The sequence below is a fragment of the Pyrus communis genome, chromosome 15 (genome assembly GCF_041283825.1).
Source record: "Pyrus communis isolate YQ-2024b chromosome 15, ASM4128382v1, whole genome shotgun sequence".
Taxonomy (NCBI): domain Eukaryota; kingdom Viridiplantae; phylum Streptophyta; class Magnoliopsida; order Rosales; family Rosaceae; genus Pyrus; species Pyrus communis.
The window spans coordinates 15,025,507-15,042,605 of record NC_142579.1 but is presented as its reverse complement, the minus strand read 5'-3'; the positions used below and the strand labels follow the sequence as shown (position 1 = coordinate 15,042,605).

General features: G+C 38.4%; 1 protein-coding gene across 2 annotated transcripts; it reads right to left on the bottom strand.

The window, feature by feature from the left end:
- Window positions 1–4,065: 4,065 nt before the first annotated feature.
- Window positions 4,066–13,456, bottom strand: LOC137746417 (zinc finger CCCH domain-containing protein 38). Of its 2 annotated transcripts, XM_088685821.1 has the most exons (5): window positions 13,326–13,449; window positions 11,828–12,409; window positions 8,768–9,206; window positions 6,402–8,640; window positions 4,066–4,428 (listed from the first exon to the last, which is right to left on the bottom strand). In XM_088685821.1, the coding sequence occupies exons 3-5, from the start codon at window positions 9,154–9,156 to the stop codon at window positions 4,399–4,401; spliced, it is 2,658 nt and encodes an 885-aa protein (XP_088541947.1). In that variant the 5' UTR covers window positions 9,157–9,206; window positions 11,828–12,409; window positions 13,326–13,449; the 3' UTR covers window positions 4,066–4,398. The 2 variants fall into 2 exon arrangements, with proteins under 2 accessions (XP_088541947.1, XP_068342541.2); XM_068486440.2 differs by lacking the exon at window positions 11,828–12,409 and having other exon boundaries at window positions 13,326–13,456.
- Window positions 13,457–17,099: the final 3,643 nt, after the last annotated feature.

Here is a 17,099-nt window from a genome sequence, read left to right as displayed (position 1 = left end):
CCAACCTAATTTAACAAAGCCAAGAAAAGCCCCAAATTTTTGAATAACTATTTGGGCCCAAAATATTCGTGTGGGCTAAGTTAGGAGTTGTTCTCGGCCTGGCAGTATGTTTTTAGAACCATTGCGAATTCTAGTTATTATGGGCCACTTGGGCCGAGTCCTAGCATGAGGTGGATTGATGAGGTAAGTCGAAACCTAGTATAACAAAGAGTCCTAATAGAGGTAGGATTGGCCGAGACCTGGTTAGATTAGGTTAAAGAATCCTAATCCGAGTGCAATTTTGGTTTGGCCATGATGAGATTGGCTGCTATAAATAAGAATGAGGTGCATCATTCTAAAGCCCTTCCAATTCAACACACAAATTGCCCTACACAAACTCTCGCTCTACACGAAACCTCTCAACAACCTTGAGATTTTTATTTTCTTTTTTTGCCAACATATCTTCAATTTGGATAAATAACACTGTGAAGGCAACCGGTGATATCTTCAGTTTGGATAAACAACACTGTTGCCGTAAAATTAGCCGACCCCGGAGCACTTTCAGTTTGGATAAATAACACTACGTCGAGGCCGACTAGTTATCTACCCAAGTCTTAGCCAAGAAGGATCTTCGAGTTCTTGTTGGCAGAGGTCATCTCATTAGCCTTCTCGGCGAAGTGAAGTGTCACAAATTACTGGGCTCAGCACATTGAACGCCGAGTTGTTTTATGATTGGATACTCACAAGTAAGTTTTAGAGTTTGGCATTCTAACGGCCGAACCACGTTTACCATCAAGACATACATCTCTTTTGAGTACTTGTGTCCATATAGTTTGGTACCGGTTCAGCGTGCTTATACTCTTACGAATATAATCACTGTAACCGAACCCAGAGCTGATGATCCGAGAACTTTGCAAGACTAGCAGCATTGTCTTCAAGCTCTAGAACCTAAAGGCCGAGACGTGTTCTTTCCTCGACCGCAGTTACAAGAACAAGAAATTAGCAGTGCACTCAACGCAACATCAACACATTTTACTCCTCGGCCGAGCTCAGCTAACGAGTTGGCACGCCCTGCATCAACCGAATGACGTAGTTAGCTTATTAATTACTCGGCTTGTGCGCCACGTAGGCTTGGTAGTTTTTAAGGTCAACATTTTGGCATGACCATTGAGACACCGTCATTAAAAAAGAAAATAAGGATGGGTAAATCAGCGACTAACCTTCCACCTATGGTCCATAACTCAGATCATGATGGCCTGTTACAAGCACATAATCCTCATGCTGCCATCACACCCGAAGCCACAAGTGCAACACGCCGAGAAAAGGAAGTTAGTCTTGGCGGATAGGCTTGTGATACGGAGATCACCACCAGAGCGACAAAAGTAATTTTTGTCGAAGGAATAATTGAGGACTGCGATGAGGATGGTGGCGACGGTTTTGATCCACCAACTAGATTGTTTCTCCGAAGAAGACTGAAGAGCAATCTCAGAATTTCAGTCGAAAAGTAAAAGGCATACTTAAGGTAATACGCAGTAATGGCGAGTCACACAACAAATTACTTGAACTATTGGTTAGTAAAGTTTATGAAGGTGGACCCGTTGATTGTTCCCAACAACTTCCACTTAAGAGTAATCCGTTATTAACAATACAGGTTGAGACAAGGTCTTCTTGGCTCAAAATGATCTACTTGGAAAAAAAGAGGAGGATCAAGCAGTAGATTAGACAGATCCGACCAGAGAGAAGAAACAACTTCTGTCAATGTGATCGAGGTCCAAAGAATGATCGATTCGGCCTTGAAAAAGGGGTCGAAGTTTCCGAAATTCATTCATCCATACCCAGCTTATGTAGAGAAGTTCGAATATCCTAAAGGCTTTAAAATCCCAGATTTCAGCCTTTTTGTTGGAGAATCGTCCTTATCCTCATTAGAACATATAGTTCGGTTCATTGCACAATGCAGAAATGTTAATAGTGACTTCCATAAATTGTGACATTCAACTTTTCGTTGATAGGCTTGGTATTTGAGTGGTACATCAACCTCCCACCTAATTCGATCCAAAGTTGGGAGGAACTGGTCGAAAAATTCCAAGAACAATTATATTGGTCGGGGATGGAAATGTCGGTTTCATCACTGGCTAGGATGGCTCAAGCATCTAACGAGTCACCAATGGAATACTTAACAAGGTTCAAGTCAGCCAAAAATTAGTGCTGAGTACCTCTCCCTAAAGTTGAATTCGTCAGAATCGCTCTGAATGGCTTGGATATGGAGTATAAAAAGAAATTCTTGGGGGCAAACTTCCGAGATATGTACGAATTGGCCTAGCATGTCGAGCAATATAATTATTTTCTCTGAGAGGAAAAGATCTTGAAGTCCCATCCTGGGGAACAATTTACAAGAATCCGATGGTTAGCTACCCATCGGCCGAAGGCGAGGATTCCCAATACGCCAGTGTGGACATGGCCGAGATAGTGATAGATAAACCGTACATATGCAAGGCATTGGCTCAAATTAATTCCAAAGATGCCAAAACCCACTGGGCCTCTGAAGAGACAATTAAAACATCAAAAGTTTACCTTTTTGATATCACCAAGGCCGATGCAATTTTCGACCAGTTGTTGCTGGCAATGATCATCATACTTCGGCCAGGACATAACATTCCCAAGGTCGAAGAACTGACAGGCAAAACATATTACAAGTACCATAACTTGAATAAGCATACCACAAACAACTACGTCGTGTTCCGTGATGCTGTTCAAAGCTGGATTGATAAAGGCAAGCTAAAATTTTCCAGTCCACTATAAGAGTGCGATTTCTTTATGAGTTAAATATGTTGATATCACACACTTTTTCTCCCTATTGAGGAAGACCTAAGTAGAGCAATCTACATTACACCTTTAAGGTTTGAGGTGATTAGTAAAATGGGCCACAAGATTATAATCTTCTCACACTGCAATTTGAAGTCTGAAGTTTTGAAATTGTACCAATTTACACCTTTTGCCTCTCTGAATATCTAATCTTTTATTAAATTGATGGCTTCTTTTTTATGGATGTGGTGCAAATGTGACTTATACGTTAGCCCATAAAAGATCTCACACTCAACAAATCATAACTTTAATGAAAGGTAAACAATTGATCCTACCAAAGGCATAAATTGATAAAAATTTAATACCTTCTATTGTAAATAACAAGGGAACTGTTATTAACCTTTTAAAAATTTTAATGTGCATTTCTCAAAGTTTACCTTTCTTTTTAAATATAGAAAGTTTGGTATGATTTTTGGAGTGTCAATAATAGTTCCCAATAAGAAAATTGATCCCATTTTCAAAATCACCCCAAACTTCAAGGATGTGCAATGTAATTGGCCCTAAATAATTTAGATACACTCACCATTTTTGCAAACAAAAACATTAAATCCAAGAAGAATACCAAACAGATTCTTAAGACCCAACTGAAACTCTGTTGAGCTATTGAAGGTAGAGGAGAATTGCTTTCCATATTGATGAGGTTAGAAAAAGGATTAGATGTGAATTGAACTTAAAAGATTATTCCTTCCAATAATCCCTTATACCAACCGAGCCTTATAAGTCTACAACATCTAGTCGAGGGACTAACCCTATGGGAAAAGCGAGCTGACCTTAGCTTTCGTCTCGGTACGTGTATTATACTACATTTCCCAAAAGAACATTCATTCATTTCCCGTCAACCACAACGGCTGAAACGACACGGAAACTCCAAACCCGGAAAGGAGAAGGGCCGGTGGTGGGCATTTGGGAAAGTCAGGGCGGTCGGTTGTCTTCACTCAAGTGGTGATACAGAAGAACGAAACGAAGTGAGAGGCCGGGGGTCAGGGAAAAGAGTCGAGTCGAGCAGGCTTGATGACGGGGAGAAGCAAAGCAAAACTTGGATTTGGCCGAAAAGGAAGCAACGAGGGCCTTCAAGCATCCGAAATACGCTAGGGTTGTAAATGTAGTCGAGGGACCAAACCTATGGGAAAAGCTTGCAGCAAAATTTCGGCCATGTCTTGTTACATTACTTACTCATTTACACCAAAAGAAAAACATGTCCAATTAAAAGAACTAAAGGCACAGTTACTCAAAGCTGCACGACATGTTCCTCAAAAAATAATAATTGCCCATTTTAACAAGATGCAAAAGAAAGACGCACCAACATAAAGCACATGAGGGAGAATAATTTATCTCTCATACGACCATCTTAGTCCAAGAGTTTCACTATCCTTGCACCAAATAGTATACATCAAGGGAACGCTAAAAAAAAATTAAGATGTCTTGCGTAACCGGAAAAAGGAAGATGGAAAAACAAACCTACGATACGCAAAGGCTGCCGGAGCATAAACACTCCAGGAGTGTTAGGCGGAGTTTTGTATGACACAAGGAAAGTGAAAGAACGCAAGTTGTTCTCTTTTAGGCCTTGTGCATTTTTTCTACATATGCCTGCAGCAAAAGTGAATACAAATTCTGTAAGGAACATTGCCACAGAATCTACCAACTACCGGAAATTTGTAACAGAGGAAAGAGATGATAAACAGGATACGACAAAGCTTCAAAGTGGAAAATGAAGAAACAGCCTAGTTATATCAATTCCAAATTACTATCCACGTACTAAACTCCGAGGGTTAGAAATTATAAAGTGCAATGCTGTATTGGAGCAAGACATTAGAGGAAAAAAAGAAAACAAAATTAACTTCAAATGAACACACGACTACATTCCATGTCACACGCTGCTGCCTTCATCTTATGAGTTTTAAATTTCAAAAATACCCCTTCGGCATAACTCAGAACCAACCATTTCTTAACACGAATAAATAGTAAGATTTCATATCATCAGACACAATAGAAACTAGTTACAATGCAAATTCAACTTAAGAAAAGTTTTGGTGGGGATTACACAAAAAACCACCAGAATTGCCACCGGCAAAGAAAAATGTAAAAATCTGAGAATTTGCCTCACGCAACTTTCCATGAAGTATGTCTATAGACATACCCTGGACTTTTCTCCACATACCCAAATGCGTCCAAGCTTATGTTAGAGGGCAGGGGGTTCGAAGTGAGGGAGTGATGACACTCTGGGGGAGGAGTAGAGAAATGGAGAAGAAAGTGCTTGACATTTTCAAGCACCCATTCAAATTCTTTTTTCAAAGAAAAGAGTACAGAAAAGAGAGGAGATGGAGAAGCGAAGAAGAGAGAGGTAAGAGTTAGGAATATCATTTAAAAATGGTCATGGGAGCTGCATGTGACCTTATTTAACAAAAATGCAGACAATTATACAGAGGTGCCACATTACTACATAGCAAAGTCTTGTCAGGAAACAAAAGAACGAAGCAATTGCACACGCCCCTAATATTCCAGCCTTGGTAAAGTGAAAGAATTTTGAATGGAAACATGCATGGACCTCATACGTCTAGACATGGGTTGAATTTTAAATAAGTATAATATATACAGTTAATTGTTGGAATTTAGGGTTTTTATACGAGTTATCAGTTTTCTTGTGGGTCAAGGATTAGAATTTATTGTCCGTTAAGTTTAGATGTCTTCTGTTTTGCTTTAGTATTCTCCTATGAAAGCATTGATTACATCGACAACATATCGATTACATATCCACATTCGGCACAAGAGAAAAATCTGTATGTTACCTATACATGGATTCTGTGACATATCATTTCTTTATAAAAACATCAAAAAGTCACATCCATTGTGTTTTTTAATTAATCTTAACGTAAGTAAAGGTGCTTGGTGCTTTATTGTCATTGCACCTTCCAACCTAACAAGCAAAGGGCCTTGACCTCTGTCCCAAACCCGGTTATTCAAGTGTTATTTTTTGGCTTCGTATTGTTTTTTGTGTTGGACAAACATAAATTAGTTCAAAATCAAAGTTCACATACGAATCAACAAACAAACAGATATATAATACTATGAAATACAAAATTAAGAATATTATTAATTAAACAAGAATGTTGAGATGACTACAAATTGAAGACTACATTTTGACTAACTTATTTTGAAATAACGAATACAAAACTCCTATTATCACCTTTCTACAGACACAACAAAAAACAAATAAGAAATCCCAGACTCACAATGGTGTGTAAATGGAGAGAACCTAGAGAAGGAATAGAAGGAAAACATGATCTGAAATACGTTCAAAAAGGGAGTTTAGATGTATAATAAATATTTCCTTTTTAATCGAAAACAAATTTTCATTAAGAACAAAGAAAAAGTACAAAGCAATGGACTCATCCACAGGACTAGCAACCTAAAACCAGAACCAGTACAGGGGAAAAAGACACTCGTTAAAACTGTATTTCATTTGAGAATAAAAACATACGCCAGCAAAGAAGTACTCCTAAACAAAAGAGAGAATGCAGCTAGAATGAATTAATCAACATTCAACACTAAACAGCACTAACCTGTACAAGTTTAGTAAGCTTTGGTTTTGAAAATGATAGATAATGATCAATCTTCTCTTGGGTCTGGGGAATATTAGCCCCCTGCATGGTACTGGTCACTTTATCAACCACCTTCTTCACTATAGTTTTGTAAGCATCTTTGCTGACTTGACCTTCTTTCCATGAGGGTTTTAAAAGCTCCTTAACGTTTTCCACAAGTGCAAATTTGAATGCACGACTCCCCTTCACCTCCTTGAGTTTCTTGCCCCCGTCAGCACCATCTTTTTCTGTGACCTCCATGGGACCATTAACTGGGGAATTATTTTCTTCCTGATCGCTCTTGATTTCCTCGGCCCCAAGTTCACCATTTCCCTTGACAACCTCAGGTTTTGCCCCACACTCCAGCTGACTTAACTGGTGATTGTTATGTGTGGGTTCTTGTACTGGATTATTGGTCTGATGATAATTGTTTGTATTTGCTCCGCTAGGTAAAGACGATGGAGATACAACAATTGACAATTTCTCTACTTTTCCATCAACACTTGTGTTTCCAGCACTATTTGGCAAAAGGCACATTTGATTGTTATTAATTCTATGTTCTATGCTATCACATATAGGATCATACGGCTTTTGAGATAACATGGCTGGATCAGGCTGAAAAGTTGCTCCCAAAAGCTGCTCAGAAGATCCTTCGGATTTGGGAAGGAGAGTTGGGGTACTCACCGCATTATGAGAATTTAAAGCAGCATAAATCTGTGGAAGTTGCTGCCGATTTCCAAGTAACTGAGCCAGAGAGGCTGAAAGATTGGTAAGTTGCTTAAGTTCTTTACCACCTACCAAACTTGGAACTTGAGGAATTCCATCAACTAGTGAAGTTTTTGCATCACCTATATCTAATTTGTTCACAGATTTACCCTCTGGGGACAGTGTATCATGCGGACTTTTTACAATTCCTCTGCCTGGGATTAGTGTTTGACTTTGCCCAATTGTGCTCAATCCTGAAAAAGGAAAAGCACTTGAACTCTGGCCACTGTTGTCAAAACTTTGGCAGCCTACAATATTTGCAGTAACACTTAGGTTATTACGAAAACTAGAAGGTTCTTCAATGGCATTCCTATTGTCATAAGGCAAGGAAATAACTCCATCTCCCCTCAGATCCTTGTTCTGCAGAAAATCAGATCTTTCAGCTATCTCTGGTTCAATAATTGAAGCGGCACCATGTACCAGAGTTGAAGGTTCTGAACCTTGCGTAATGTGACCATGCTCTTGTTTCCCAACATGGTTGGAGGATTGCACCGTGTAATTCCAATCAGGAGACATGTCACCAAGCCATTTTTCAGTATCTCTTGATTTGGGAAGATCCACACAAGCACCCACATTATCTTCCTTCCACAGATTTGCATCCTTCTCATTCCTTTCAGCTGCTTCATGATTAACATTACGGTCAGCACAATTTTTGTTCTCATCGTTCCGATCGCAACCCCATCTATTATCATCCACAGACCAAGCACTAGACCGTACATCTGGAACACCAATATTTCTGTTATCTACAGTCAACATTGGGGCATCTGACAGAGTCACGGTATCACTCCATTTTGGACCATTCCATGCTGGGCCTGCATCATTTAAACTGTGACCTGGGCCCCACCGGACATCCTTTGACTTTCTTTCAGGACTTACATAAGCTTGAATATGATGAGAAAACCGACAATACTTTTTATTACGACAATTTCCCGTAGCAAAAAATTTGCAAGGAATATCGCCACTTCTGTGTGATACACGCTCAGCACCTCGCTCTATAGAAGTATCTCTGTTCCTTCTTTCATTTTCCCTTTCTCTCGTATTCTCAATTGTAGAACCTTTGCTGAATCCATCAGAAGGACGATGGTGATCGAACTTGCAAGAGGCACCCTTGCGGCACTTCCCTTTTACAAAATCACTACAATACACAGAATATCTTTCACTTTTTAATGGGTAGTACTCGGTTGTTTCAGGAGGACTAGCATATCTCAAAGCACCACGTTTCCTGTGTCGACTTTCCCAGCTATCATCATACTTGGAATTACCTTCATGGAGAAATTGGCAATCACTAGCTCTCCTGCATCTCCCAGTCATATAGTCTTTGCACAATTGAGCTGAAATTCCTGGCCTGCCTCTATTTCTGTCGAGGAAAAGTGATTCCCGCCTATAGCCATGATCAGGGCTCCTGCTCCAGCTCTGGCTCTTGCTCCAGCTCCTGCTTCTACTTCTACTCCTACCTCTGCACATAACATCCACCGACAGCTTCTACTGTTATATGCGTCAAAAAATGCTATCTCGATCATATATTAACATAAGAAAAAGAAAAAGAGAGTCAGAAACTGACAATGAGTAAAGAAAAGGCTAACCTCAGTGACCTTTTCCAACCACTTTTTGGGGACTGACTACGATGTTCTCTCCAGTCATCAAAACCAGGAGACATCCTTGTGCTGCAATTTTCATCTCCATCCCACACCATAGAGTCATCCATGTATCTATTGCATCTCTTATTCGTACTCTCATGCTTATGTGAACCTCTGCTTCCGGGCAAAGGTTCCCTGGAAGGCAAATCCAAATCATGCTTAGGTCTCTGCAGATCATTTGTCTCTGGAGAAGGCCAGTCACGTCCAGATTCCTTAGGACGAAATGGCCTGCCTGCCTTTCCCATCCAACCGTTGTCCTGCATATTTACATCTTCAAACTGAGGCTCTTCCACCAAATCCCATTTAGAAGACCGCTTTCGGCTGGTTCTATTCATTTCTCTCAGTCTTAAATCAACACCCTTTACTTATTCTAATTCAGAACAATCTGGAGGCATAGAAAAAACCAATCAATCTCATTACATTTCCTGATCATTCTTTTGCTTCTTTACACTTTCTTAGTATCAATTTAAGTCTACTAGAGTGTATAAAATATTGATGTTACCAACACGACAAAATATACATGTGAAACAATAAAACTGAATCAATGAAAACAAAAATTTTATACCATTAACTATGACCAGAACTAAGAATATATTATCAATCTCAGCTAAGTTTAATAACAATTTTTTTTGTCAAAAAATTGAGGGCATTTCTGTTAGCACTAAAAAAATAGTCATTGCACTCCTCCCTCGACTTTTTTGCAAAAAGGAATGCAAGTTGATAATTTTGGATACTAATTACAGCTAAAATGGATTAAAATCATACTTCAATTAGATTGACCAAACAGAATATGGATGCAGAAGACAAATAAAATTTGTCATAGAGCATATATCAAAAATATACAAAAGTGTACTTTTTTAAAGGTGACATGCATATAGTAGAAAAAAATGAAATGTAAGAATACATGGAGACTGTCCAGATAAAGCATGACATGTGTAATAAGTTTTCTACCATACAGTTATACACCCCTTATTTGTAAAACACAATATTATGTTTGGAGCGGAGAGGGACCATACTCAAGATAGAAGTTCTTTCGAATAAATGTGTCCGGTTCTTACGAACAAGAACGTGACAGGTAAGGTAATGATGATATACATGTATTGATCAACTTATCCCATGGGAAAAGTTGGACATTTGTGTCGCTGGTGAAAAAGCCTTGTATAGTTAGTCCCATAAAACAAAAGCCATGTGTGTACATTTCACACACACACACACACACACACACACCCAAGCATTCATCATTTTAGAACTGGCATATCATATGCCATAACCCTATGTTTTTGTTAACAGTTATCTGTTTTGTTTCTATACTGAAATTGGTGTGTCCTAACATCCAAGAAACAAGCAAGATGATAAGTAAGTTTATTGTCAAATGTTGAAGCATCAAACACTTTGTGGGAATTCGATTTACAATCACCATTCAATACTGCTATGCATTTGGTGTGATTCACATTGTCAACAGATGCGAGGAAAGACATACATAGAAGACAATTTTTTACACAAACAGAATGCCTTGTGTCTAGTTCCCGCTTATCATTTTGAGTCTTGTGTTTAGAATTGAAGATGAAGTAAACTACAATCTGGTGGACTTGATCAACAAACTTCCAACAAAAGAGGTGTTGAGGTAGACTACAAGGGAGAGGCAATTCTTCGTACAGGCCTATGGTGAAGAATAGATATGAAGATGATTCCAGTTACTAAACAACGTAGTTAGCAGAAGAGGACCACAGGTACTTTTGTCTCTTAGTTAGGTCAAAGACAAGTAATTGTTAATGTAGAGTTATATTCCGAAACTTATTTGCTTTTAGAGATATATTCATTTTAAACTTTCTAAGGGAGCGGAGAATCCAAATAACCCAAAGTTAATTATTCCACCAATGTTTTCAAAAGCCTTTTGTCCCCACAAGGTTAAGCCTAAAGCCTTGAGGCGTGAGCCTTGTGGGCATATGAACTATTCAATTAGGTATAAATAAAAATCAAAGCAACACTATGGTCATTTAGAACCAACGGTGGCTGAATATTTTAAAAGAAATGCTGCATTCGGTTACAGAGCTTAACCTCACACCGGACACATGCACGGGCCACACACTCTACTAAACGACCATAGGCCTAAGGTGATTTCACACCTCACCCCAAAGCAAGCTTCAAAAACGGTTTTCCAGACAATGAATTTCAAAATAGGGGAAAGGAGATTTCACACTTTACCCCAAAGCAAGCTTCAAAAAGGGTTTTCCAGACAGTGAATTTCAAAATAGGGGATTGGAGAGAATTTTTTCCTGGTTTCTTGTGTGGTATATCAATCCTCCTTTTCAAAGATGATTTCGTAGTTTCATAAACATTAAAATCCCACATCATATTATTGGCATGGCATACATGAGTGATGGCTACCGTCAGCTGAAGTTATAGGCTGAATGAAATTGTCAACGGGAAAATAAAAGAGCCTAGAGTTTTTTTTTAATGAAGTAACTCTTTGTCCTGTGTCTTAGATATAACACGAATTGCATGGAGTAACTTCCAACAGAGAAGTCAGAGAGACACTAAGGCAAAACCATTCAATGTTTGGTGTAACATAAATTTTTGGAACAATACAATTTTCAAAGCCCTTTACAACCCCGACAACCATACAGATTTAAAGATCCTTCTGGTGCATCTATTCTTTCTCCTGTATCTTTCAAATAAAGACAAAGGAAATAGCTCAACTGAAAGGATGGATCTGATACAAGATCCCAATCGTTTCAAATTGCAGTATTATACTAGTGACCAATGGGTCAAATATAGGCTACTATCAAGAATATGTTAATCTTTACATTTGCAAGAGGCTCATTTGGACACATAAGCTCATGTATGAAATAGGAATATTCGTGGTTACTGACTGATATTATCAGCCATGACATTGACCTTGATATGTTTGAGACTTCAAATAAAAACACCCCAAATTTCAAACAATGTGAATACTTCTCATCTGACTCCAGTTACCATGTTGTAATATCAATATACGAAAAACACCTAGCCTTAAAACCGGGAAGAACAATCAGCAATTTCCTAAGCCCTGAGCCAAATTGATGGCAACCACAAGGGAATGAAGATACGCTCACGTCTGTCTCCAAACAAGTCAATCAATTTCACCCACTAACACACGCCCAACTTCAAGCACGTAAACAATCGCCTTTGCATAGCTTTTGAAAGGTAACATGAAGGCATCATATCTCTCTGCACTCGTGACATTTTGATTAAACCAAATATGCAGAATCTTCCTCAATCAACAATTATTCCTATTCAACTTTTGAAGGCTGTAATCTTTCAATAATTATGCTAACAAGCTCCTCCCTCACTTCATCATAACCCTGATCAACATTTAGCATCAGGAGCATCAAAGTTGAAGGTTGATGAGTACTCTTCTAACTGGTTGGACTACGAAGTAATTCTATTTTTTTATTCCCAAACCCTTTCAGAGCAACCTCCAGTCTAAGAACTTATCGAATAATATGAACTATATCCCAATGTAGCTCTTTCGTAAGGATGCTATTGCAATCAGTTACTTTTCAACGAAATTGGTAATCCCTCCATGCAGTGACCCTCATGAAATTACTGCAGAAAATTATACTAGATATTAGCACCCAGGTAAATGTACTCTATTTGAGTAACATAGATCTAAAGTTTATGCTAGATCCATCTATCAAGGTGCCTATGCTACTAGAATAACAGAACGAAAGTACAAAAAAATGAAAGAGCAAGGAAACAAACAAAAAAAATCAGAATGAAAGCAAATCATTCTTAAGAAGGTGATAGCCAGAAAATAGAAAGGTGCCAAAGAAAAATAAGCCTCCCTACATTCGTATCTGCTACGGCTCAAAAGACCTCAACTTCTCTACTTCACATTTACCAAGACATAATTTCCTTGGCATATCACATCTCTACCTATCCATATATCATTTGACAGTTTGACCCAACATAAATTTGAAACGTAAAGGGCATACAATGATCACCACCTCTACAAGCTTTATTTTAGAAACAATAATATTCGACTAGAAGCATATATATTCAAACTAGTTAAAACTAACTTATTGACAGGCCAATCTACTTCTCAATAAAATTGAAACGAAAAGTAAATGAAAATAAAAACTGACTCGAATTAACTAGTTCGAAGTCCGGACACCAGTTGAGCCATACTAATTACCAAGAAACACATAGTTAAGCAACCACAAGAACTTCAAATCACACTCACAAAGTTAAAGCAGTAGAATTATTCTGGGGCATAAAGCTCAAATCTTTCTACGATAGAACAAAACCCACCTCAAATTCTCAATTGCCCACAAAAAAACAGTAAGATTCGCACTCATACAATTAAAAAAACAAACGCAAAGAACTCAAAAAAACATGTAACCCTAAACCCTATTCACTGAATTGAAATAAAAAAACATACAGAAATAGAGAAGAAAATATTAAAAAATAAATAATTAGGAAACCCTAAATAAGGAATTGAAGAGTAAAGAGAGGCACTTACAGAAATTAGAGAGAAACCCTAGAGTTCGATAGGAGGGAGGATGGAGGAGGGAGGAGGGAGGAGGGAAGGCTGAAGAGGAAAGGGGACCGGAGAGAATGACAGATTTTTACTCAGTCTACGCACAGCACACATCATTGAAAAGTTAATTTTTACTGTGGGCCCGCTTGAAGAGGAGCTGTTTTCTTGGGCTATTCACGAACAAGTCCAATTTATGGAGCCCAACATAACAACACGGCCTCTCTCTATAAATACCAAACTCCGTAAAATTTGCTCAGTCAGTACATAAATGGCATCAATCTCATGAATTCCAGCTTTCTTTGGCATTGATCTCTCAATGGGTCGTTGCTAGCTATTAGAAACCATCTCTTCCAGCAAATTGTAAGCCTCAACTTCTGTTTTTCCCATCCAAGCTCCTCCATCTGTAGCATCAATTATAGTCTTGCTTGTATAACCACTGTAAAATGATTGAACTTGCACCTGAGTTGGCAACGCACGATATGGACATTGTGGGTGCAAATTTCAAACAAGGCTATATTGAGGAAATCACACCTGCAAAATAACAAACATCGTTAGCCTAATTGATGAACACCGAAGAAAAGTTTATCCACTCAACACGCTAATAGTTGCTTGATCTCTTGAGATTAAGAAAGATCCATTTCTCCAAAATGAAGATGATGAAAAGGTCTTTGGTCCAGATGTACCATATCTGAGTGCAATTGGTGCTTTGTTGTATTTAGTACAATGTATTATACTAGATATAGCTTTTTTAGTCAACTTGTTAGCAAGATATAGCTTTGCCCCAACAAGTCGACATTCAAAGGGAGCTAGAGATGTTTTACGAAATTTTTGTAGGGCAATGGACATGGACCTCCTCTACTCAAAGAAGCCCACAATGACCAGAATCTCATTTGATATGCAGATGCTAGTTTTCTCTCCGATCCACATAAAGCTCACTCATAAACTGGATATGTTTTCACTTATGGGAATACAGCAATATCATGGCACTCACTGAAATGAACATTAGTTGCTATAACTTCCAATCATTTGGAAATACTTTATCTCCATAAAGCCAATCGTGAATTTTTTTGTTAAGATCAATGATCCATCAAATCCGAAATGCATGTGGTCTATCTTCAAAAACAGACATTTCAACTATCGTTCATGAAGATAATGCAATATGTATTTCTTAAATGAAGGAAGGATTCATCAAAGGTGATAAGACTAAACATGTATCTCCAAAGTTTTATGACACACATGAGCTTCAAAAGGCTGAAGTAATTGAAGTTAGACAAATCCATTCCAATGGCAATCTGGCATACTTATTCACAAAATCTCTACCAAAGTGTACATTTTTAGAAGTTGGTGCATGGTATCGGATTACACCGGTTTATTAATCAATTAAATTGAAGAATGCAGAATCAGGGGGAGATACATATATCAGGGGGCAGCATCTAGGATACATGCATGGTGTACTTTTTCCTTCGACTTGGATTTTTTCCACTGGGCTTTTCTATCAAGGTTCTAACTAGGCAACATAAACAAACTTAACACTAAATCAATAATCCAAGCAAAGTTGTACTCTTTTTTCCTTCGCTACGATTTTTTCCCACTAGGTTTTTTTTTAGCAAGGTTTTGATGAAGCAACTCAGGTTGATATGTGGGCATCCAAGGGAGAGTGTTGTGAAATGCAGCGTGAATGCCACATATATGAATGCAAGAAGCAAACCAACATACAACCAAAATGGACTTTGATGACAATGTTGACTTTGTATTTTAGGTAGGATTCCTAATTGATATCAATTCCGTGTAATCTTCTGTAATCTCGTGTAATTAGTTTTCTTCCTATTACATTAGGGTTGTACACCTTGTATAAATACCTCTCATTGAGAAGAAAAAAATCATCATTCAAAGCATTCTCTTCTTGGCATCAAAGCTAGGTCGGGAAAAAATGGAAAAAAACCCCTAGCTACGATAGCACTGTCGTGGCTCAGCCGTGTTTAGTGTGCCGACCTTGATTAGCGAGAGATTATCATCGTTGTTATCCCTCGATTAGCGAGCTACTGTTGTCGTTGTTTCTCTGAATTCAAAACAAACAACGAGCAATGCTGTCGTTGCTGACCTGAATTCGTCGAATTGTTACACTCTCTGTTGTGTGACACGACAAACTAATTGGTCTGTTTGGTTTTGATTTGATCTGAAACTGTGAAGGATTGCACAGATTGTAACCCAAACGACTTATGTTGTTGTGCCATACCCGACTTGAGGTCCAACGAGCCACGAACCAGCGGAGATCTTGACCTGCTAGAATTAGTGTCTGAACCATGAAGCCACAGCAAACCCCGACCTACAGCTACACTGCTACAACCCAAAGCTTTGATTCGTACTCACATGCGACTTCTGTCAGTTGCAAAGAACCCACTATCACCGCTGCTCCAATCCTCTTTGAAATGAAATGTTGCTATTGTCTTTGTTGGAGTCTTAAACCACCATACCACTGCTGCTCTTTAAAAAGTAAGAAGAAAACAAAAAAAATAAAAAATAAAAAAAAGAAAAAAATAAAAAAGGGAAAAAAAAGAAAAGGGGAATCAAAACTGAAGAGAAAAGAATTGGTGGTGTTAGGCATTTTTTATTCTTTCTCTTTTGCCCATACTGATTGCAACTGCGCTTGGGCCAAGTGTATTGGAGATTGGCCTTTTATCCATCACTTACTCATTTTGCACCGAGAGCGATGGTAGGCCGAACTTGTCAAATCAATAGTGATCGATCCAAAATTCTTGAAGATTCTTCTTATCATCCACCTAGCAAATGTTCTCACTGCGGTTTGGAAAGACATTCGAAAAATCGATGTTTCGAGCTTATTGGTTATCCTAATAGTTGGGACAAGACTCATGACCCTCGTTATAACAAGTCGCGTGCATTGATTGCCGAAGTCAAGGTAAATTCTGATCATATAGGTAACAATGGTAAGGTATTAAATGTTTATGCATCTATTACAAATAGGTCATGGATAATTGATTATAGTACTACTGAACATATGACTTGTGATTCTAGACAGGTACAAACCCTAAAACCATCCACCAAAACTGTCGTTAGTGTTGCCAATGGTAATGTTGCCCCCGTTATTGGGGAAGGCGATGTCTCACTCTCTGATACCCTTAATCTTGACTATGTACTTGTTGTTCTTTCTCTTGAGTATAATTTATTATTTGTTACTCAAATAATTGTCGCCCTACATTGCCTTGTGATTTTTTGGCCTTCCTTTTGTGTTTTTAAGGACATTCAAACTCACTAGACGATTGGTTATGGTATTAGGAAAGGGAAGCTCTACTACTTGGAGCTGACATCGGACAATACCCGAATGTTGACTCAAGCTCTTGTTGTGGATCTCAGGGTGAGAAGAATAAAGTTTCGGAGGTTTGGTTGTGGCATCGTCAACTTGGACATTCTTCTTTCGGCTATTTACGGAGGTTGTTTCCTAGCCTATTTGTTAAGCATGATGTTTCTAGCTTTAAATGTGGTGTTTGTGAACTAGTTAAAAGTCATCGTGCTTTGTTTCGGTCTAGTTTGAATAAAAGTTCTCTTCCATTTAAGATAATTCATTTTGATGTTTGGGGTTAATCTAAAACTGCTACATTTGGTGGTGCTCATTGGTTCGTTACCTTTATTGATGATTGCACATGTATGACTTGGGTTTGTTTGATGAAATCCAAAAGCGAAGTTACTTCTTTATTTCAGCAGTTTTACAAAATGGTACAAGTACATTATAAGTCACAA

Excerpts from the sequence above, each read along its gene's own strand:
- LOC137746417 (XM_068486440.2), bottom strand. The coding sequence starts at position 9,156 with ATGAATAGAACCAGCCGAAAGCGGTCTTCTAAATGGGATTTGGTGGAA. Across the intron at positions 8,641-8,767 it reads GGTTGGAAAAGGTCACTGAG|AGGTAGGAGTAGAAGTAGAA; the intron begins GTTAGCCTTTTC and ends TGTTATGTGCAG. Across the intron at positions 4,429-6,401 it reads AGCTTACTAAACTTGTACAG|GCATATGTAGAAAAAATGCA; the intron begins GTTAGTGCTGTT and ends CTTTTGCTGCAG.